The sequence below is a fragment of the Chiloscyllium punctatum genome, chromosome 9, assembly GCF_047496795.1.
Source record: "Chiloscyllium punctatum isolate Juve2018m chromosome 9, sChiPun1.3, whole genome shotgun sequence".
In the NCBI taxonomy this organism is placed as follows: Eukaryota; Metazoa; Chordata; class Chondrichthyes; order Orectolobiformes; family Hemiscylliidae; genus Chiloscyllium; species Chiloscyllium punctatum.
In genome coordinates, this window is record NC_092747.1 from 58291586 (window position 1) to 58314372 (window position 22787).

The 22787-nt window shown below is 42.9% G+C and overlaps 1 protein-coding gene across 1 annotated transcript in view; it reads right to left on the reverse strand.

Moving 5' to 3' along the window:
• Nucleotides 1-15688, reverse strand: part of LOC140481692 (interleukin-18 receptor 1-like) — a 50068-nt gene extending 34380 nt beyond the window's left edge. The window contains exons 1-2 of the mRNA XM_072578267.1: nucleotides 15482-15688; nucleotides 1929-2044 (exon numbers count right to left, since the gene is read on the reverse strand). Coding sequence (XP_072434368.1) covers nucleotides 1929-2044; nucleotides 15482-15688 — 323 coding nt within the window. The remainder of the gene's footprint in view (nucleotides 1-1928; nucleotides 2045-15481) is intronic.
• Nucleotides 15689-22787: the final 7099 nt, after the last annotated feature.

The following is a 22787-nucleotide window of genomic DNA, read 5'->3' on the forward strand; positions in this document are numbered from 1 at the left end:
TCATGTACCTGTCCAAATGGCTTTTAAATGTTGTAACTGTACCTACATCTACCACTTCCTCTGACAGTTCCTTCTACATATGAACCACCCTCTGTGAAAAAGTTTCCCCTCAGGACCCTTTTAAATCTTCTTCCTCTCACCTTAACATTATGCCCTCTAGTTTTGGACTTGCAACCCTAGGGTAAAGACCTTTGCTTTTCACTTTATTGATACCCTTCGTGATTTTTTAAACCTCTATAAGATCACCCCTCAACCTTCTGCACTCCAGTGAACAAGTCCCATCATTTCCAGCCTTTCCTTCTAATGCAATCCCTCCAGTCCCCATAACATCCTTGTATCGTAGAACCCTCCTGTCCCCAAATTAGGTTTCTGCAGCTTCAGTTATCCGTGATTTACTGCTGCCTGAAAATACTACATGGAACATTCGAGAAATAATTCCAGGGGGCTGCTGGGGAGGTAACTTATACATTAAGGACAATAGGTAACTAGGGAGAGAGTAGGGCCCTTCAACAATCAGCAAGGTGGCCTTTGTGTGAAGCTGCTGGAGATGGAGAAGATACTAAATGAGTATTTTGCATGAGTGCTTCCTGTGGAGAAGGACATGGAAAATGTAGAAAGTGGGGAAATAGATTGTGTCTTGATACGCATAAAGGTGGATAAATCCCCTGGACCTGATCAGGCGTACATTAGAACTCTATGGGAAGCTATGGAAGTGATTGCTAGGCCCCTTGTTGAGATACTTGTATCATCAATAGTCACAGGTAAGGTCCCAGAAGGCTGGAGGTTGGCTAATGTAGTACCAGTGAGCCTAATGTTGGTGCTGGGCAAGTTGAGGAGGGAATTCTGAGAGATAGGATTTACATGTATTTGGAAAGGCAAGAACTGATTAGGGAGAGTCAACATGGTTTTGTGTGTGGGAAATCATGTCTCATGAACTTGACTGAGTTTTTCAAAAAAGTAACAAATAGGATTGATGATGGTATGCGGTGAATGTGATCAATATGGACTTCAGTAAGGTGTTTGACAAGGTTCCCCATGGGAGGCTGATTAGCAAGGTTAGATCTCACAGAATACAGAGAGAACTAGCCATTTGGATACAGAACTGGCTCGAAGGTAGAAGACAGAGGGCAGTGGTGGTGGTTTTTCAGACTGGAGGCCTGTGACCAGTGGAGTGCCACAAGGATCAGTGCTGGGTCCTCTACTTTTTGTCATTTACATAAATGATTTGGATGTAAGCATAAGAGGTACAGTTTGTAAGTTTGCAGATGACACAAAAATTGGAGGTGTAGTGGACAGCTAAGAGGGTTACCTCAGATTACAACAGGATCTAGACCAGATGGGCTAATGGGCTGAGAAGTGGCAGATGGAGTTTAATTCAGATAAATGCAAGGTGCTGTATTTTGGGAAAGCAAACCTTAGCAGGACTTATATACTTAATGGTAAGGTCCTAGGGAGTGTTGCTGAAGAAAGAGACCTTGGAGTGCAGGTTCATAACTCCTTGAAAGTGGAGTCTCAGATAGATAGGATAATAAAGAAGGTGTTTAGTATGCTTTCTTTTATTGGTCAGAGTATTGAGTAGAGGAGCTGAGATGTCATGTTTCGGCTGTACAGGACATTGGTTAAGGCACTGTTGGAAAGATGTTGTGAAAGTTGAAAGGATTCAGAAAATGTTTACAAGAGTGTTGCCAGGGTTAGAGGATTTGAGCTACAGGGAGAGGCTGAATGGGCTGGGACTACTTTCCTGGAGCGTTGGAGGCTGAGGGGTGACCTTATAGAGGTTTACAAAATTATTAGGGGCATGGCTAGGATAAATAGGCAAAGTCTTTTCCCTGGGGTCAGAGAGTCCAGAACTAAAGGGTGACGAGGAAATTTGACATTTTGAATAGCAGCAGAAATCATGATATTTGGAAATTCTTTGCTTAACTGACCTTGAATTGCTCCCAGGCACCAAATAAAGGTCACCACTGTCAAAAATTTCACAGGCATCACCGAGTTTGAGTTGCTTCACAACTGTAATGACATTGCATTTACTGTTAGGAAAATTCTATTTGTGAAATAAAATGAAAGTTTATAATGCTAGAATTGTTACTTATAAACATAAAACAACACAAATGTTACATTCAGCCATTTATCTTTGATAACCTTTTGCTCGAGTTTTATTTCCACCAACTCAGGACTAATCAGTTTATCAGTTATCAGTTTACTTTACAATTCCTTTCTCCCTCATCCTTATTTTGCTTCTCCTTAAATATATTAATGCTATTTGCCTAAACTACTCAATATATTCATATTCAAAACAATCTCTGGAGAAAGCTAATTACCCTGACTTTATTATGAATGGATTGCCCACCACTTTTCCTGCCTGAGTAAAAGAAGATGCAAAACACAGGTTGGATCCAGCTTCCTGGAACACTTAGAGTCATAGAGTCGTAGCGATGTACAGCATGGAAATAGACCCTTCAGTCCAACCAGTCCAAGCCAATCAGATATTCTAACCCAATCTTATCCCGCCTGCCAGCACCCAGCCCATATCCCTCCAAACCCTTTCTATTCACATACCCATCCAGATGCTTTTTAAATGTTGGACAAAGTGAGGACTGCAGATGCTGGAGATCAGAATCGAGAGTGTGTTGCTGGAAAAGCACAGCAGGTCAGGCAGCATCCAAACAGCAGGAGAATCGATGTCTCAGGCATAAGCCCTTCATCAAGGCTGACGAAGGGCTTATGCCCGAAACGTCCAGAATCTTTAAATGATTAAAACAAAGGAAGTGCTTTGGGAAGCTGGATCCAACATGTGTTTTGCATCTTTTACTCAGGCAGGAAAAGTGGTGGGCAATCCATTCACAGAAAATCGGGTGGCATTTTAACTTTGGTGATGAACCTTAAAGTTCTGGATTTAACACAATTTGCAGGATTCAATCTGGTTGTTTGGGTTTCTTGGGCCTTAAGAAATGTGGCAGCTGCAAGGCAAGTCTCAGAGACAGCCGGAGCTGGACTGCTTGCTCCCAAGTCAAAGCCCTGCCCCTAACTTCAGAAACACATCAATATCTCCTCACCACCTCCTCACATACACTTACAGCTAAAAAGACCCACAACAGCCCTGGCTCCAATTACCACCCCAACAGTTGCTATTAAGCCCTGCACCTGGGATAATTGGTTGGTCTATGTTGATGCTTTTGGATGATTCTTTTATTAACCCCTCCAAACAACCCCTCACAACCATCCTTCCCCCCCAGACCAAGATAGGAACCCTTGGATCAAGGGTTGAAAAATTCAAGCCCTCATTGGTAAATATTGTAAAAAACTCTTGTTATCCAATAAGACTGATCTGGTTTTGAATATGATTTTTTCTTCCTTGATGCCAATCTTTGCTGAACACAGATTTTTCCAATATTAGCCTCACGAATACGCTTGGGTCTTAATACTATCCAAATTTTTAAAAAATGTTTCTCTACTATTTTCTTTACTTTTGTAAACTTCTGTTTTTCTATTCCTTTTCTTCTTCCTGATACAAACCGGAATAGCTGAAATTGTTTCTGACAAATTATCTGTCGTGCCTTTTAAAACATTTGAAGCAAGTTTTTCAATCTTCCAATCTTGTGTTCAGGGATGATGACATACAGTTATGGAAATATTTACTTCAGAACAAAGCATACACGAAATGTTAGATCACATGGAATCCAGGGACAGCTCACCGATTGCATACAAAATTGACTTGACAGTGGGAGACAGGATGGTACTCGAGGGTAATTGTTCAGACTAAAGCCTGTGACCAGCAGTGTGCCACAAGGATCGGTGTTGGGTCCACTGTTGCTTGTCATTTTTATGAATGATTTGGATGGAAATATGAGAGGCATGGTTAGTACATTTGCAGATGAATTGGTGGTATAGTGGAAAGTGAAGAAGGTTATCTAAGAGTACAATGGGATCTTGATCAACTAAGCTAGTGGGCCAAGGAATGGCAGATGGAATTCAATTCAGAATATTGTGAGGTGTTGCATTTTAATAAGACAACATGGGCAGGACTTACACAGTTAATGATAGGGCCCTGGGGAGTGTTGTCAAACAGGGAGACCTGGGGGTACAGGTAAATAGCTCCTTGAAGTAGTATCACAGGTAAATAGGGTGGTGAAGAAAGTGTTTGGTACACTTGTCTTCATCAGCCAGGGTACTGAGTACAGGAATTGGGATGTTATGTCGCAGCTGTACAGAACGTTGGTGAGGCCAATTTTGGAGTACTGTGTACAATTCTGATTGGCCTCCTAAAGGAAGGATGTTATTGAACTGGACAGGGGGCAAAAATAATTTACAAGGGTGTTGCCAAGACTGGAAGGCTTGAGTTATAAGGAGAGGCTGGTAGGCTGCGACCTTTTTCCCTGAAGCTTGTAGAGGTGTATAAAAATCATGAGGGGCATAGATAAGGTGAATAGCCAAGGTCTTTTCCCTACGGTACGGCAGCGGTGTTAGCAACTGAGTCACCATACCACCCAGCAGTAATCTGTATTTGAATCCAAGTCATTATGTACCAATTTTGGAACCAACCTTTTTCAAAATTTCAGAAAGCAATAAAATGTCCTTTAAAGCACTTGAATACTGATGGCCAGACAGATCTAAACCTGAATTAGGAAGTTAATAAGGAAAATACTAGAACTTTACTGAAAATTCCAGAATGCATATCTTTATAGAAAATTCCATACCTCAGGAAGGATGTTCTGGCCCTGGACCAGGTCCAGAGGAGGTTCATGAGAATGATCCCAGGAATGAAAGGTTTAATGTATGAGGAATGTTTAAGGACTCGGGATCTATACTCAATGGAATTTGGAAAGATGAAAGGGATCCAACTGAAACTTACAGAATATTGAAAGGCCTGGACAGAGTGGACATTGAGAAGATGTTTCCATTGGCAGGAAATACTGGGACCCGAGGGCATAGCTTTAGAGTAAAGGGAAGACACTTCCGAACAGAGATGAGGAGAAACATCTTCAGCCAGGGAGTGGTGAATTATTGAATTAATTGCCACAGAAGGCTGTCATTGAGTATATTTAAGGCAGAGATAGGTAGGTTCTTGACTGTGAAAGGGATCAAAGGGGAGAAAGCAGAAGAATGGGGTTGAGAAACTTATCAGTCATGCTAGAATGGCAGAGCAGACTTGACGGGTCAAATGGCCTAATTTCTGCTCCTATGACTTATAGTCTTATGATCTAACTGAGATTTTTATCCATGATATTCAACATTCATCAATTAGGAACAACTGTGAACAATATTTTTTTAAGTAACAGCTTCAGTGTCCATCCTAGAGGTAATGGAAAGAATATGCATTGAATGTAATTTACAGTGAGAAGTTTTGGTCATCTCATTAAGGAAAGAAATCATTTCATTAGGGACAGTTCAGGAGTGCTGGCATAACAACTGTTTTGAGAGTGTGGTGCTGGAAAAGCACAGCAGGTCGGGCAGCATCCAAGGAGCAGGACAGTCGATGTTTCAAGCATAAGCCCTTCATCAGGAAAGGGCTGATGAAGGGCTTAGGCCCGAAACATCGACTCTCCTGCTTCTCGAATGATGCCTGACCTGCTGTGCTTTTCCAGCACGATACTCTCGACTCTGATCTCCAGCATCGGCAGTCCTCGCTTTCTCCCACAACAACTGTTTACAATATACATTAATGACTTGGAGGAAGCAAGTGAATGCATGCAGCCAAATTTGCAGATGACACAAAAATAAGTAGAAATGCATGTTGTGAAAAGGACGCGAAACAGGTTACAGAGAACTATTGATATGTTAAGTAAAAAGTTGGGCAAAAATTGGCAAACAGAGTATGATGAGGAAAAATTGAAAGCAGTTCATTTTGGAAGTGGGAACAAAAGGAGAGGATATTATATAAATGGAAGAAAACTACAGGAAGCTGTAACAGAAAGGGACTACTGTATGAAATGCAGAAGGCTAGCACACAGGTACAGCAGATTATCAGGGAGGCTAATGGAATGTTGGCCTTTATTTTGTATATAAGAGCAAGAAAGTCTTACTACAACTGCACAAGACGTTGGTGGGACCACATCTGGAGTACGGTGAGAAGTTTTGGTCATCTCATTAAGAAAAGAAATCATTTCATTAGGGACAGTTCAGAAAACCGGGATGATCCCTGCTATGGAGGGATTATCTTGCAAACAAAGGCTAAATGGGTTGGGACTCTACTCACCAGAGCTTGGAAAAATGAGAGGTAATCTCACTGAAACATATGGGATTCTTAAAGGGCTTGACCGGGTAAATGCTGAAAGGATGTTTCCCATCATGGCAGAATCTAGGACCAAAGGGCATAATCTCAGAAAATAGTGCGCAAAATTAATATTCAGACAAGGAAGAATTTTTTTCTTTAGAGAATTGAGAGTGTTTGGAACTCCTTGCCACAGAGAGCTGCAATACATAAGGCTGAGATAGATTCTTGATCAGTCGAGGAATCAAGGATTACAGGGAAAATGCAGGGTGTGAGGAATGTCAGATCAGCCATTATTTTATTGAAAGGCAGAGCAGTCTCAAGAGACCAAAAGTTCTATTCCTGTTCCTGTTTCTTATCATCTTATAGCCTATAATCTGCAGATGATCAAAACAAAGCTTGGTTTCACTGAAACAGAACTACTCACCTACATCTTCCGATTTTGGCTACATCTCATACAATGATGTGAAATCTTTAATTTTGTACTGTCAGTAATTTGACGTAAATAGCAACCAAATCACACTGACATAATATTTCTGCAGTCTTGCTTTTGCATACACAGTCAAACAAAGCAAGCTTCAAGCAGCCAGCACTTCTGTAACCACTGGTTTTACAGTTTCTCGACTGTCCAGCAATTGAAGTATTATATTAAAAATGGGGCGATGGGTCAGGTGAGAAGAAAAGAAATTAAAATGCAGTCATCTGCCAATCAATTTTGCCATGTACCAATCGGTGAACAGACAGAATTTTGTAATGTCTTCCAGCAGGTTTGCCAGTGGGCGACAGTCTGAAACTCCCTGATGCCCTCCTACTTGCCCTCACCCTGTCCACAATTCTACTTGGCACGGGAATCCTGGAGCATGTACCCACCCTTGTCATATTTGAGGCCCTTAATTGCACAAATAATGGCCAACCAGAGGCTGCTTTGCACTTAGCCTCAATTTTAAACATTGTGTTTGGAGTTCTGGGGCTGGGGTTAAGTTTGTCAGGTTGTCTTGGGTGGAAAGTTCGGGGAGGAGGGGCACATGCACCCAGAGCTTCTTTTACACATTGGATACTGCATCCTGCCATCCTTATCTCACACCAAGACCTTTCCTGTTGCAAAACTTCCTTCCCCCTTCAGGTTCTTCATCAATACCACCACCTCCTCTCCCCAATCCTCAGGCCTCACTTCACCTCCTGTACTTATTGAGTCCTGGATTCTGGGACATGGCACCACTTCTAGCCCAAATGCTGACCCTCTGCTGCTACTAGCTCTGCTGGGACCCAGAGCTGCCAAATAATCAGACTGACAGCAGTTCTCTGATGTGGGGCTTTTATTCCAAATAAGGAATGGATGTCCAGTGTCCAGCCATTTCACCTCTCCTTACAATGTAAAATGACTGTGGATTTGTTGTGGTCAGCATGGAACCACTCTCTATTAATTCACCAGGTGTCAGGGTTTCTCACCTAGCCAATCACGAAGGGGATTAGATGGAAATAGTCAAACTTCTTCAACTGAAATCTATTCTATAGAAATTAGGAGAGAGTTCAACTCAATTGCATCTTTCACAACTTCAGAAAATTCTGAAGTCCTTTGTAGCCCATTACATACATTTGAAGTGTAGTCATTGTTCTAATGAAGGAAATTAAAGCACTGGTCAGATTCACAAAAGTGATGCAAATGATTCAACATGGAAGTGCAATATACTTGATTTGTATTTCAGACAACTTCATGATACCCAACAAAAGAAAATCTGGTCCAACAAACTTTCTTCTTTGACGTTTTACGTAAGTATTTTAAAAATAGATCAAAACTTCCAAATATGTCAAGATACTATATGCTGTTTGTTTGAAAATTCAATGAATACAATCATATGAATAGCATAAAAAGAAATTAATTACAATTCATAGTAAGATTTATCGTCTTGCTTTTAACTATTCTGAAAACAAAATCAGCTGCGCTTTCTGCTAGGGTAGAAGATAGCCCTCCATTTAGAATCATTGATTCATAGAGATGTACAGCACAGAAACAGACCCTTCAGTCCAACTCATCCAGATATTCTAAACTAATCTAGTCCCATTTGCCAGCACGAAGCCCATATTCCTCTAAACCCTACCTATTCATATACCCATCCACATGCCTTTTACATGTTGCAGTTGTACTAGCCTCCACCCATTTCCTCTGGCAGCTCATTCCATACCCGCACCACACTCTGCGAGAAAACGTTGCCCCTTTGGTCCTTTTTTTTATCTTGCCCCTCTCACACTAAAGCGATGCTTTCTAGTTCTGGATTCCCACACCCCAGGTTCGGGATTATGTTCAGCGTGGACTGGTTAGATGGAAGGGTCTGTTTCCCTGCTGTATGACTCTGACTCTTGATTGTGTCCAGTCATCACTATTGTATGTGAAGGGCAATGCCAACAATAACCTTGCACTCATACTGTAAGTGGAACAAGATAATGCCTTACTTATGGGTAAGCAAATATAAATCCTCAAATTTTGTTGTTTAAATATTTGGTCACAATACAGACTGATTCTTAATTAAAATATACCACTTGTACTTTATGTCAGTTGTTTCCACATTTGCTTTCAACGCAGATGTTTGCAAACTTTATAAAACATGGAGGCTTATATTGCACTGACAATGCTGAATGCATATTTTGTAAACAAATATTTTAAATGATAAAATTTGTTTTGTGAACGAGTTGAAGCTCAAATGTAGGGTACGTTTTGAGCTTAAAGGATCTATTTGTGAATTGTTTTATGAAACTTATGATGATTTTAGTTTATTCTGTGTAGTTTTATTTCTGAGAAGAATCTTGGCCATCTAGGCACACATTGTTCGCTACTTTATTAATAGAGGCATAGAGTACAAGAACGAGGAGGTGAGTTTGAACTTGTACAAGACACTTGTTACACCGCAGCTGGAGAATCATGTACAGTGTAAGCATCAAATTACAGGAAAGATGAGAATGCATTTGAGAGAATGCAGAAGCAATTTGCTAAAATGGTTCCAGGCAAGGAAAACTTAGGATTTAAGATAGATTGAAGACATTGGAACTGTTCACTTTGGAGAAAAAAGGCTGGGAGGAGATCGAACTGAGGTTCTCAATATCATGAGCAGGCTATACAGAATAGATAGGGTGAAGCTGTTTCTACTTGTAAAAGAAACAAGAATGGGGGGAGGGGAATAGATTTACAGTGATGGGCAAATAAAGCAAGGATGCTGTGAGAAATAAAAACACATTTTCACACAGTGAGTAGTTAGGGTGTGGAATGAGCAGTATGGAAATGTGTGGGTGTAGGTAAGGCGTTCATCAAGGTTCCCCATGGGAGACTGATTAGCAAAGTTAGATCTCATGGAATACAGAGAGAACTAGCCATTTGGGTATAGAACTGGCTCGAAGGTAGAAGTCAGAGGGTGGTGCTGGAGGCTTGTTTTTCAGACTGGAGATCTGTGACCAGTGGAGTGCCACAAGGATCGGTGCTGGGTCCTCTACTTTTTGTCATTTACATAAATTATTTGGATGTGAGCATAAGAGGTACAGTTAGTAAGTTTGCAGATGACACCAAAATTAGAGATGTAGTGGATAGCTAAGAGGGTTACCTCAGATTACAACAGGATCTTGACCAGATGAGCCAATGGGCTGAGAAGTGGCAGATGGAGTTTAATTCAGATAAATGCGAGATGCTGCATTTTGGGAAAGCAAATCTTAGCAGGACTTATACACTTAACGGTAAGGTCCTAGGGAGTGTTGCTGAACAAAGAGACCTTGGAGTGCAGGTTCATAGCTCCTTGAAAGTGGAGTCGCAGGTAGATAGGATAGTGAAGAAGGCGTTTAGTATGCTTTCCTTTATTGGTCAGAGTATTGAGTATAGGAGTTGAGATGTCATATTGCAGCTGTGCAAGATATTGGTTCAGTCACTGTTGGAATATTGCGTGCAATTCTGGTCTCCTTCCTATTGGAAAGATGTTGTGAAACTTGAAAGTGTTCAGAAAAGATGCACAAGGATATTGCCAGGGTTGGAGGATTTGAGCTATAAGGAGAGGCTGAACAGGTTGGGGCTGTTTTCCCTGGAGCATCGGACGCTGAGGGGTGACCTTATAGAGGTTTACAAAATTATGAGGGACATGGATAGGATAAATAGGCAAAGTCTTTTCCCTGGGGTCGGGGAGTCCAGCACTAGAGGGCATAGGTTTAGGGTGAAAGGGGAAAGATATAAAAGAGACCTACGGGGCAACGTTTTCACACAGAGGGTGGCTTGTGTATGGAATGAGCTGCCAGAGGAAGTGGTGGAGGCTGGTATAATTGCAACATTTAAGAGGCATTTGAATACGAAGGGTTTGGAGGGACATGGGCCAAGTGGTGGCAGGTGGGACTAGATTGGGTTGGGATATCTGGTCGGCACAGACTGGTTGGACCAAAGGGTCTGTTTCTATGCTGTACATCTCTATGACCCTAAAGGTAACGTGAAGAGCCAGTATAGGCCTGACGGGACGAATGTCCTCGTTCAACAACGCAACAATTCAGTGATTCTCCACAATACATCTTTCAAATCAGAAATAAGACCAGAATTTCTTGCTGGCCACAGTACTTGTCTCCATCCCCAAGGGGATTTCCCATGCCTGGCTGAGTATCAACTGAAACCCTCAGATTGCACAGTTAAACTTGACTTTTCAGTGCAACTTACCTGAACTCACTGTGAGTGGGGAGAAGCGCCCAAGGCAATCTGACCCAGAGCAAGAAATTTGTCTCTTCAGGTTAGAAGGTGATAGTTGCCTAAAACTCAGGTCTTGATGACGGTTGTTATCGGAGGGCTTTTGATGAGTCAAGGCTGCAGCTTCGGCGATTCGAGTAGAAATCTCCAGCAATGACAGCCACCTCCACATGTCACAACAATCTCCGAAAATCAGATCCAATCATGGACACTGCAGCATCTGTTCAGAGTTGGAGTGAAAATCGGAATCGTTTTATTCTTGCTATTGTCCAGCAGTAAAGAGATAACGTATTTAAAGGAATATACAATACAGAAGTCAACTTTCATTCTTAATCTGCAAAAATATCACGGTCCTTTTTTAACCCCTCCGTATGGCTCTGCCCAAATAAAGAAACTCCAATGACTGTGTCATTTATGCTACACTATCTACTGTCATTTTTTTTACAACATCGCTTAATCCTATCTTTATAGTTACAACAAACTCATTTATAAGGGCTCTCATGCCACAGTAGTAGAATACATACCTCTGAAACAGGGGGCATGGGTTCAAATCTTACCGACTCTGGAGATATATATATATATATGTATAGAGCAGCTTGATTAGAAAACCCGTTAGAAAGCCTCACTTATCACGGTTTCCATCAGGTTCACACCCTCCCACTTGCTTTAAAACTAAGCGCTGACATTTCCAGCAACATCCTGCTATCACTACATCGCCTCCTTTACTATTTCACATTCTTAACGATTTGTTTCTGTGAGAAATAAAGCCCACTCACTTCAATAATTTCAGTCCGAGACAAGATCTGAATCAGTAGTGCCATTTATTTTACACTTGCAAGTGGGTGTGATGTCCAGTGTCTATAAGGCAGAGGACATACACACCAAATTCAATTCATACACAACATTTATATGATTTGATTTCTATTGTTTTACACTACTCCCTCCCCTGTTTACATCCTCCACTTCCCTAAGACCGGCCCCCATTACCCCTGTTTATCTCTTGCCTTATCCAGCCTTGTCTGTGACAAAATGCTTATTCCTGGCCTCACAAGGCTGTTTGACCTCATCCTGCTGTAGGTCATTGTTAGGCATATTCTTTCTTCATCATTATCTACCCCTTTCATCTGTGCCTTTCCCGAGGCCATTCTGATCCCTATGACCCTTTTAATTGGGGTTTGTTCCTCTGTCTCTGTAAAAGTGGGAAACAGATGTTTATACCTACTGTTTGTACAGGCGTATCTAGCTTAACTTCATCCCCTCACAACATCTTATCTACTTGCCCATAATGTCTACCTTCTGACATACAGTTTTAGCTAATACAAAAACAATTATATATTTCCTCCACATCGTTTCCATTCTTGTTGACTCAGCTCGTGGCTAAAACAATTACACACTGGCGTGAGTCCATTTTACTTTGTAAAATGGAATTGCAGAATTGCAGAAGTAACATTAATTTACTTATATCCCACATTTCCAATGCTTCCAGCTGGCATTTAGCCAATAAAGGTAAAAACAATGATTGCAGATGCTGGAAACCAGATTCTGGATTAGTGGTGCTGGAAGAGCACAGCAGTTCAGGCAGCATCCAAGGTGCTTCGAAATCGATGTTTCGGGCAAAAGCCCTTCATCAGGAATAAAGGCAGTGAGCCTGAAGGGTGGAGAGATAAGCTAGAGGAGGGTGGGGGTGGGGAGAAAGTAGCATAGAGTACAATGGGTGAGTGGGGGAGGGGATGAAGGTGATAGGTCAGGGAGGAGAGGGTGGAGTGGATAGGTGGAAAAGAAGATAGGTAGGTAGGACAAGTCCGGACAAGTCATGGGGACAGTGCTGAGCTGGAAGTTTAGAACGAGGGTGAGGTGGGGGAAGGGGAAATGAGGAAACTGTTGAAGTCCACATTGATGCCCTGGGGTTGAAGTGTTCCGAGGCGGAAGATGAGGCGTTCTTCCTCCAGGCGGCTGGTGGTGAGGGAGCGGCGGTGAAGGAGGCCCAGGACCTCCATGTCCTCGGCAGAGTGGGAGGGGGAGTTGAAATGTTGGGCCACGGGGCGGTGTGGTTGATTGGTGCGGGTGTCCTGGAGAAGTTCCCTAAAGCGCTCTGCTAGGAGGCACCCAGTCTCCCCAATGTAGAGGAGACCACATCGGGAGCAAAGGATACAAAAAATGATATTAGTGGATGTGCAAGTAAAACTTTGATGGATGTGGAAGAGGTGTGGGTGCAGGTTTTACATTTCCTGTGATGGCAGGAGAAAGTGCCAGGATTGGAGGGTGGGTTGTAGGGGAGCGTGGACCTGACCAGGTAGTCACAGAGGGAACGGTCTTTGCGGAAGGTGGAAAGGGGTGGGGAGGGAAATATATCCCTGGTGGTGGGGTCTGTTTGGAGGTGGCGGAAATGTCGGTGGATGATTTGGTTTATGCGAAGGTTGGTAGGGTGGAAGGTGAGCACCAGGGGCGTTCTGTCCTTGTTATGCGAAGGTTTAGCCAATAAACACAACCCGAAAAACTACCGCTCCTCCTTGCTGAAGATCCCTGGTATGGGCAGGGCAGGGAGACAGATCCCAAATTCTCTTCACCCGAAATGGGATTGAACCTCCCTAGTTGTTGGGGCCAATTGAACGGACACTGGCTCTCTGGCTTACTGAGTTCACCAAAGTCTCGGAAGTGTTCTGGCAACATAAACCTTTATAAGAATGATACAGCCTGGACCTTTGGAAGAGGCTCCAATTTTCTTTCAATCACATGGTTAACAGGGAATCTCTGCCACATCTACCACCTGTTCTTGGTGTTTGCTGAAAGGATTTATAAGTTGATACTCCAGCTATACCCTTTCTTTACTATTCAAGGAATGGAGCAGGACTTTAACCCAGAGCTTCCCACTAAAAGGTGGGTTGCTGACTAAGCCACAAGAACACGTAAGGATGTAAACATGAACAAATAATTTATCTGGGCACAGTGATTGCCAAAGAAAACTAAAGGAGTAAAATGCAACATATCATAGAGTCATACAGCACGGAAACAGACCCTTTGGTCCAATCCAATCTAGTTCCGCCTGCCAGCACCCAGCCCATATCCCTCCAAACCCTTCCGATTCATATGCCCATCCAGATGCCTCTTAAATGTCGTATTAGCCTCCACCACTTTCTCTGGCAGCTCATTCCATACACGTATCACCCTCTGCATGAAAATGTTGTCCCTTGCATCTATTTTATATCTTTCCCTTCTCATCCAAAACCTATGCCCTCTAGTTTTGGGCTCCCTCACCCTATCCATGCTCCTTATGATTTTATAAAGCTCTATAAGGTCACCCCTCAGCCTCCGATGCTGCAGAAAAAACAGCCCCTGCCTATACCACCTCTCCCTATAGCGCAAATCCTCCAACCTTGGCAACAACCTTATAAATCTTTTCTGAACCCTTTCAAGTTGCACAACATCCTTCTGATAGGAAGAAGACCAGAATTGCACACAATATTCCAACAGTGGCCTAACCAATGTCCTGTACAGCCACAACGTGACTTCCCAATGCCTGTACTCAATAGTCTGACCAATAAAGGTTGAGGTCTGTGAATAAGGAAATTGAAGATCCAGTTGCAGAGGGCAAAGTAGGGACCTAGATTTTGGAGATTGGTTTGGTTGGGATTATAGTGTTGAAAGCACAGCAATAGTATGTAGATGCCTGACGTAGGTATCCTTATTATTCAGATATTCCAGGGATGAATGTAGGGCAAGGGAAATGGCTTCTGCGATGAAACTGTTGCACCAGTAGGCAAATTGCAAGGGATCAAGGCAGGCTGGGAGGCTAAAGATGATGTGAGCTATGACTAACCTCTCTAAGCACTTCATAATTATGGAAGTCAGAGCCACAGGCTGGAGGTCAGAGCCACAAGCTGGAGGTCAGAGCCACAAGCGGTTGTCACTGAGGCATGGTTCATGTTTTCTTTGGTACCGTGATGATGGTGGGGACTTCAGATTGTAGCAAAGTGGTGTGAAAGATCTCAGCCAATTTTCCAGCCAGGATCTGCACAGGATCTGCGTGCACAGTCAGGGACTCCAAGTGGACCAGTTACTTTCTATGGGTTCATTCTCGAGAAGAAAATGTGTTGCTGGAAAAGCACAGCAGGTCAGACAGCATCCAAGGAACAGAAGAATCGATGTTTCGGGCATCAGCCCTTCTTCAGGAATGGAGAATCAGAATTGATTCCTGAAGAAGGGCTGATGCCCGAAACGTTGATTCTCCTGTTCCTTGGATGCTGTCTGGCCTGCTGCGCTTTTCCAGCAACACATTTTCAGCTCTGATGTCCAGCATCTGCAGTCCTCACTTTCTCCTCATTCTCGAGAAGGCCAATCTGGAAGCTGCCATGGTGACTGAGGGAACAGGTGTATCCGAGGCTGCTGGAGCAGGCAACACCATTTCATTGATCTTCTGTTTGAATGGAGCATGAAATAAATTGAGCACATCAGGGATGGATGTATTTTTGTCCTTTATTCTCTCCTGCTTCATTTTGTAGCCCGTTATGTTGTGTAGACCTTGCCACAGACAGCGAGTGCCCATGTGGTCATTTAGGTCTCTAACTTACTCCGGTATTGATCTTGGCATCACTAATGGCCTTGCAGAGATCATATCTGGATTTCTTGTAAAGGTCAGGGTCGTCTGACTTGAATGCCGTATGCCTGGTCTTCAGTAGGTAATGGATTTCCCACTTCATCCATGGTTTCCAGTTGGGGAACATACAGATTGACCTTTTTGGCATGCATCCCTCTACACACTTGCTATTGAAGCCCATGGCGGTGATGGCATACCCATCTAGGTTGGCTGCTGAAGTTTTGAATATGGGCCAGTCCACTGAATCCAAGCAGTCCCTCAGAAGCTCTTAGCTGCTTCAGATTAGCACTCTACTACATTCTGTACTGGGTCCTCATGTTTCAACTTCTGCTTGTAAGCTGTGAGGAGGAACACAGAGTTGTGATCCAATTTTCCAAAGTGTGGGAGGGGCTATCAAGCTGTAGGCATCTTTGATGGTTGTGTAGCAACGGTCAAGGATGTTTAGCCCCCGGTAGTAGACGTATTGATGGTATTTTGATAGCACCCTCTTGACATTGGCCTGGTTGAAGCCACAGGCTATGATTGATAAGGTCTCGGGGTATTCCATCTCAAGTGCATTTGTAGCAGGGTAAATTTCATCGACAGAATTCTTCATTTCTACCTGGGTTGGTATATAGACCGTTTTCAGGATGGCAGAGGTGAACTCACAAGGCAGGTGGTAGGGACGGCATTTCACTGTTAGGTATTCTGGGACTGGAGTGTAGTAACTCATCAGGGTCACCACATTTGAACATTACCTGGCAAGGGGCAAGTCGCGACACCACCTGGTGTTCAGTAGGAGGCAGACTCCAAAACCTCTTGCCTTGTTACAACTGAATGGTTGTTAGACAATTTCAGCGGGTATTTAAAAGTCACCCATGTTGCTATGGGTCAGGCGCACATGTAGGTAACAGTTTTCCTTCCCTCCAGGAGATTAGTGAACCAGATAGATCTTACAACAATTGATAGCGGGCTTGAAATGACTCCATAGAGGCCTGTATCCCATCACCAAGTCACCCTTTATTTACTCGTGCATAGCACATGACACTGACCCAGCTAGAGCTGGCTTCAAGAATGAACAGAGAACCTGACACTCCCATTCAAATCTGTCAGCCAGGATTCCCTGCTTGGACCAGGTTCATCAAGGAACTTATATTCTGAAGTCCACCTAGCTGACCTTGTTCCAATCACTACAGGGCTCCTGGTCATCTTTCTGATGACAAATGAGAAAAGCTTCTGCATGTTATTTGCAGCATTAGAATAGTCTGAACATTATACTACAGTAGTGCCATCACGATCCGAGGCCACTACGATCTTGCTAAAACATAGATAAAGCAGTTACTGATATGGTTAGTAAGAACAATTGCATAAATTTCAATATTTTCCTTCAGAATTGTGGGAATACAGCACTAAACTTATTAGATTAGATTCCCTACAATGTGGAAACAAGTCCTTCGGCCCACCAAATCCACACTGACCCTCCCAGACCCATTCCCCTACATTTACCCCTTCACCTGGCCAATTCACATGACCTGACATCTTTGGACTGTGATAGAAGATTGATTAACTAACAGAAAACAAAGAATGGGGATAAATGGGTGTTTTTCTGGTTGGCGAGCAGTAGCTAGTAGTGCACCTCTGGGGTCAATGTTGGGACTGCAATTGTTTACAATTTACATAGATGATTTAGAGTTGGGGACCAAGAGTAATATGTCAAAGTTGGCAGATGACACTGAAATGAGTGGCAGAGCAAAATGTGCAGAGGACACAGAAAGTCTGCAGAGGGATATAGGTAGTTGAAGTGAGTGGGCAAGAGTCTGGCAGATGGAATACAATGTTGGCAAATGTGAGGTCATCTATTTTGGTAGGAATAACAGCAAAATGGGGTATTATTTAAATAGTGAAAAATTGCAGCATACTGCTATGTAGAGGGACCTAGGTGACCTTGTGCATGAATTACAAAACATTGGGCTGCAAATACAGCAGGTAGTGAAAAAGACAAATGGAATATTGTCCTTCAGTGCTAGAGGGATGGAGTTTGAAAGTTTGGAGGTAATGCTGCAGCTGTATAGTATGCTGGTGAGGCCATACCTGGAGTACTGTGTAGAGTTTGGTCTCCTTACTTGAGAAAGGATGTAGTGGCACTGGAGGAGGTGGACCGGGACTGTACTCACTGGAATTTAGAAGAATGAGGGGTGAATCTTATAGACATACATAAAATTATGAAGGTAATAGATAGGATATAACCAGCGATGTTGGTGCCAGTAAAAGTAGTAGCCATGGCCTCAAAATAGCGGGGAGCAGATTTAGGACTGAGTTGAGGAGAAACTTCTGCACCCAAAGGATTGTGAATTTGTGAAATTCCCTACCTAGTGAAGCAATTGAGGCTACCTCATTGAATATTTTTACGGCAAAGATAGATCTTTGAACAGTAAAAGAATTAAGAGTTATGGTGAGTGGGTGGGTAGGTGGAGTTGAGTCCATGCAAATATCAACCATGATCTTATTGAATAGCGGAGCAGGCTCGATGGGCCAGATGGCCTATTCCTGCTCCTAATACTTACTTTCTTATGACTAGTTCTCATTTCATCTGCCACCTATTTCTGAAAGGTTATTTCATGGAAATGGAATCGTGTGGTATGGACATCCCTAGCTGGGCCAGCATTTGTTCCCTTCCCCAGTTGCCCTGGAGAAGATGGTAGTGGGGCTGCATTTTTTAACCACTGCAGTCTGTTTAATGTAGGTAGATCCACAATGCTGATGGCAAGGAGATGCAGGATTGTGACCCAGCAGCAGTGAAGTGACAGAAATATATTTCCCAGTCAGGATAGTGAATGGCTTGAAAAGGAACTTACAGATGATGGTGTTCTGATGTTTCTGCTGCTCTTGTCCTTCTAATTATCAGTGGTCATTGGTTTGGAAGGTACTGTCTAAGGATCCTTGTAGATGGTACATTCTGCAGCTACTGAATGTCAATGGTGAGGGAGGAACTGTTTATCAATGATGGTGCCAAACTAGCAGCTGCTTTACCCTGGATGTTGTCAAGCTTCTTGAGTGTTGCTGGAGCTGCACCCATTCAGGCAAGTGGAAAGTATTCCATCACACTCCTGACTTGTGCCTTGTAAATGCTTGAGAGGCTTTGAGGAGTCAAGAGGCGAGTTACTTGATGCTAGATTCCTAGTCTTTGATGTGGTCTTGTCATCATGCTATCTATATGGCTAGTCTAGTTCAGTTTCTGGACAAGTGTATTCCCAGATTTTTGATAGTGGGAGATTCAGTGTTTGTAATGCCCTCATTGAATTCAAGGGGCAATGGGAGATTCTTTTTTGTTGGAGATAGTCTTTGCCTGGTACTTGTGTGGCCTGAATGTTACTTGCCACGTCAGCCCAAGCCTGTATCTCAGGATTTCCTGTAGCCGACTTGGCTGACCTCAACACTACAACAATCTTCCTTTGTGCCAGGCATGACCCCAACCAGAAGCTCTCCCCTAATTCTCATTGACTCCAGTTTTGATAGGGCTCATTACCGTCACATTCCAGCAAATGCAGCCTTGATGTTAAAGACAGTTATTCTCATCACACCTTTAAAATTCAGCTCTTTTGTCCATATTTGAAATAACTCTATAATAAGGCCTAGAGCTGAGTGGCTCCCGTGGAACCTAAACTCAGCATATGTTAGTAGGTTATTGCGAAGTGAATGCTGCTTGATGCCTTCCATCATTTCATGGTGATCAAGAGCAGACTGATGGGGTGGAATCTGGTTGGGTTGAATTTGTCTTTCTTTCTGTGTACAGGACATACTTCAGCAATTTTCAACATTGTCAGGTCCATGCCATTGCAGCTGTACTGGACCAGCTTGGCTAGGTGTGCAGCAAGTTCTGGAGCACAAGTCTTCCAGTACTTCCATAGTACTTATCATAGTGCAAAGGCAATGTGTCATCTAATATCTCCAATACTTCTTGAAATCATTACGGAGAGAATCAAATTGGCTGAACACTGGTATCTGTGATGGTGAGGACTTCTGGAGGAAGGGGAGATGGATCATCCACTTGGCACTTCTGGCTGAAATTTCATGCAAATGTTCCTGCCTTATCTTTTACACTGATGTGCTGGGCTTTCCCATCAGTAAGGATGATGATATTTGTGGGGTCTCTCATACTTAAGAATTTTAGAAAAGATGACAAGATATTCACCAGAGAAACAATTAAATCCTGAAGTTAACAAGTAGCATAATGTGTAAATCAGGGAATTACAGCTCACAAGAGGAACAGTCCGACTTAAACAATGTACACTCATACCTGAAGTTTCTTATCCTTGAAATCAGGTTTTGTAAATCATTTTTGCAGTCCCTTCATATCTTTTTCTAAACTGTGCCAGAAATGTACACAATACTCTAGCTGAGGTCTAACGAGTGTCTTATTCAAATTCAACATCACCTCCCTGCTCTTGTACTCTATGCAATAGTAATGAAGCTGAGGAGACAGTTTGCTTTATTTCTGCTGTCTTCAGCTATCCTGCCACTTTCAATGATCTGTGTATATTTACACTCAGGTCCCTCTGCTCCTGCACCTCCTTCACAATTGTACTCCCTATTTTACATTGTCTTTCAATGTTTTTCCTACTGAAGTGCACCACCTCACATCTCTGCATTACTACATATCTGCCACCTATTCACCTGCTCCACCAACATGTCTATGTCTTTTTGTCTATGTCCTCACAGTTTATGGTTCTTCCAAGTTTTTTGTCACCTGCAAACATTGCAATTGTTCCCTGCACACCAAGATCTAGACTGTTAATGTATATCAGAAGAAGAATGGGTCCCAATACTGACCTCTGGAATAAACTCTCCTTCAGCCTGAAAATATCCATTGACCATTACCCTCAGTTTTGTCTGCCTGAGCCAATTTGGCATCTATGTTACCACTGTCCTTTCATTCTTTCATAGTCTACAACTTTCCTAAAAGGTCTGTTATGTGACACTGTACCAACCACATCAACAACCATCAAGACTTTCTATTACCTGTAACCTCTTTAAGAAATTCAAGCAAGTTAGTCAAGCCCAATTTCCTCGTCAGAAATCATGCTGTTCCTAATCAACTTATCTTTTACCATGTGACTACTAATTCTATATTAATTAATTGTTTGGTAAATGAAAGGCAATGCAATTTTTATTTTTACTTACTCGAGTATCTCCCTTGGCATTGAACCAGTATGAAAATAAAATATGCAGAACCTGATTTTCAGCCATCAGGTTAAGAATGTTCACAATCTTATTTTCAACCTGAATCTAATTTCCTGACTAATATTTATCTTCATGATTCCTAGTGGCTGCTAATATTCAATTACATCACACAAGTGGCAATGATCGATTCCTTTAGATGTTCTGAATCCATTCCAAATTAAAACAATGGGCTAACCAATTAAGGTATAACAGCATCTGCTGTAGTAAGCATACCACTCAACAAATCTGGTACTGTTTTCATTGCTTTGATTTCACAAGACAAGTCACTGCAAATTGTTTCAGTTACCACATACACACAAGAGGCAACTGTACTGGTAGATATTAGCTACCACTATATGTTTCCAGAAATCCAGGTGGTATCAGTTACATAAGATGATCTGCAATGCAGATGAAGTGATTGGCACCATAGCTAGATGGATCTCATTGACTATGAGATCCTTGATCAGGGTTGCTAACCTGGACCAATCAGGAACCCCGGCTGACAAATATAAACAGGAGATTCGGGTGTCCCTGGAGAAGGAGCACGCGGTGTCCACCAACACCTTGGAGTTGTTCAGGGAGAGGTGGGCACTGCAGGAAGTGTAGTGCATTATTTCCCCCTCCAACTCTATTTTGATTTAATCCCTGCCCTCCCCTTCACTGTTTGATCACACAGCATTGCCCTTTGATGTGAAGGGCTCTGCTTGTCACTGGCCACTCGGGTGTTTCCTTTCTTCCTGGTGGTGGAAACTGAATAAAGATTCATGTACCTTGTGTCTTTCACTGTGTGTCACACCTGCACAACACACAACATGGGTGCTGGGGGGAAAAATTAAAACTACCACAGTTAGACGGTATTGATGCCTCTTTTCCACAAGAGAAGTAATGAAGATGTGACCCTTTGCAAACATCATGGTTATCACTTCCTCGATTTCTGCTAAAAAGGATACTGCAGTTAGGCGATAGTGCTTAGAAAAAAAAACAAAGAAAAAAGAAAAAAGAGTGTCACCTTCTTCACTTTGGAAAAAAAAATAAACAGGAGATTCGGGTCTCTCTGGAGAAGGAGCATACGGTGTCCACCAACACCCTTGAGCTGTTCAAGGAGAGGTGGGTGCCACAGGGATTGGAGTGCATTATTTCCCCCTCCAACTCTATTTTGATTTAATCCCTGCCCTCCCCTTCACTGTTTGATCACACAGCACTGCCTGTTAATGTGAAGGGCACTGCTTGCCACTGGCCACTTTGGTGTTTTCTTTGCTTCCTGGTGGTGGAAACTGAATAAAGATTCGCACACCTTGTATCTCTCACTGTGTCTCTCAAAATTCAAAATAAATAAACAGTAGATTGTTGCATGGCGACTCAGTAGTTATCACTGTTGCCTCACAGCACCAGAGTCCCAGCTTCAATTCCAGCCTCGGGCGACTGTCTGTGTGGAGTTTGCACATTGTCCCCATGTCTGGATGGGTTTCCTCCAGGTGCTCCGGTTTCCTCCCACAGTCCAAAGATTTGCAGACCAGGTGAATTGGCCAAGTTAAGTTGCCCATAGTGTTAGGTGCATTAGTCAGAGGGAAAACGGGACTGGGTGGGTTACTCTTCGGAGGGTTGGTGTGGACTTGTTGGGCCGAAGGAACTGTTTCCACACTGTAGGGAATCTAATCTAAATATGGAATAGAATACATAAACAGGAGATTCAGAGAGTTTCCTGATTCTAGGACTGGCTGTTAGCTGGCTGGGCACAGCCCATGTAGAAACCAAACAAAAATAAAGGGTAACTTGGTGACAGAATATCGACTTCTGTGCATTTCTTTTGAACAGAAATCAAGGAAGTGATAACCATGATGCTTGCAAAGGGTCACATCTTCAGTACTTCTCTTGTGGAAAGGAGGCATCAATAATCCAAACACATAGCTTCCACTCGGGAGAAGGGATCTCCGAGTGGAAAGAACCACATGTGGTGCCCATGCGGTCATCAGAATCCCTTCCCGGCAGTCCCCAGGTTGCAACGGGCTTCATTCTTGAGTCTGATTGCAAATGGATTTGTGTGCAAATTAGAACACAAAGCAGAACAAGATAAAATAGCC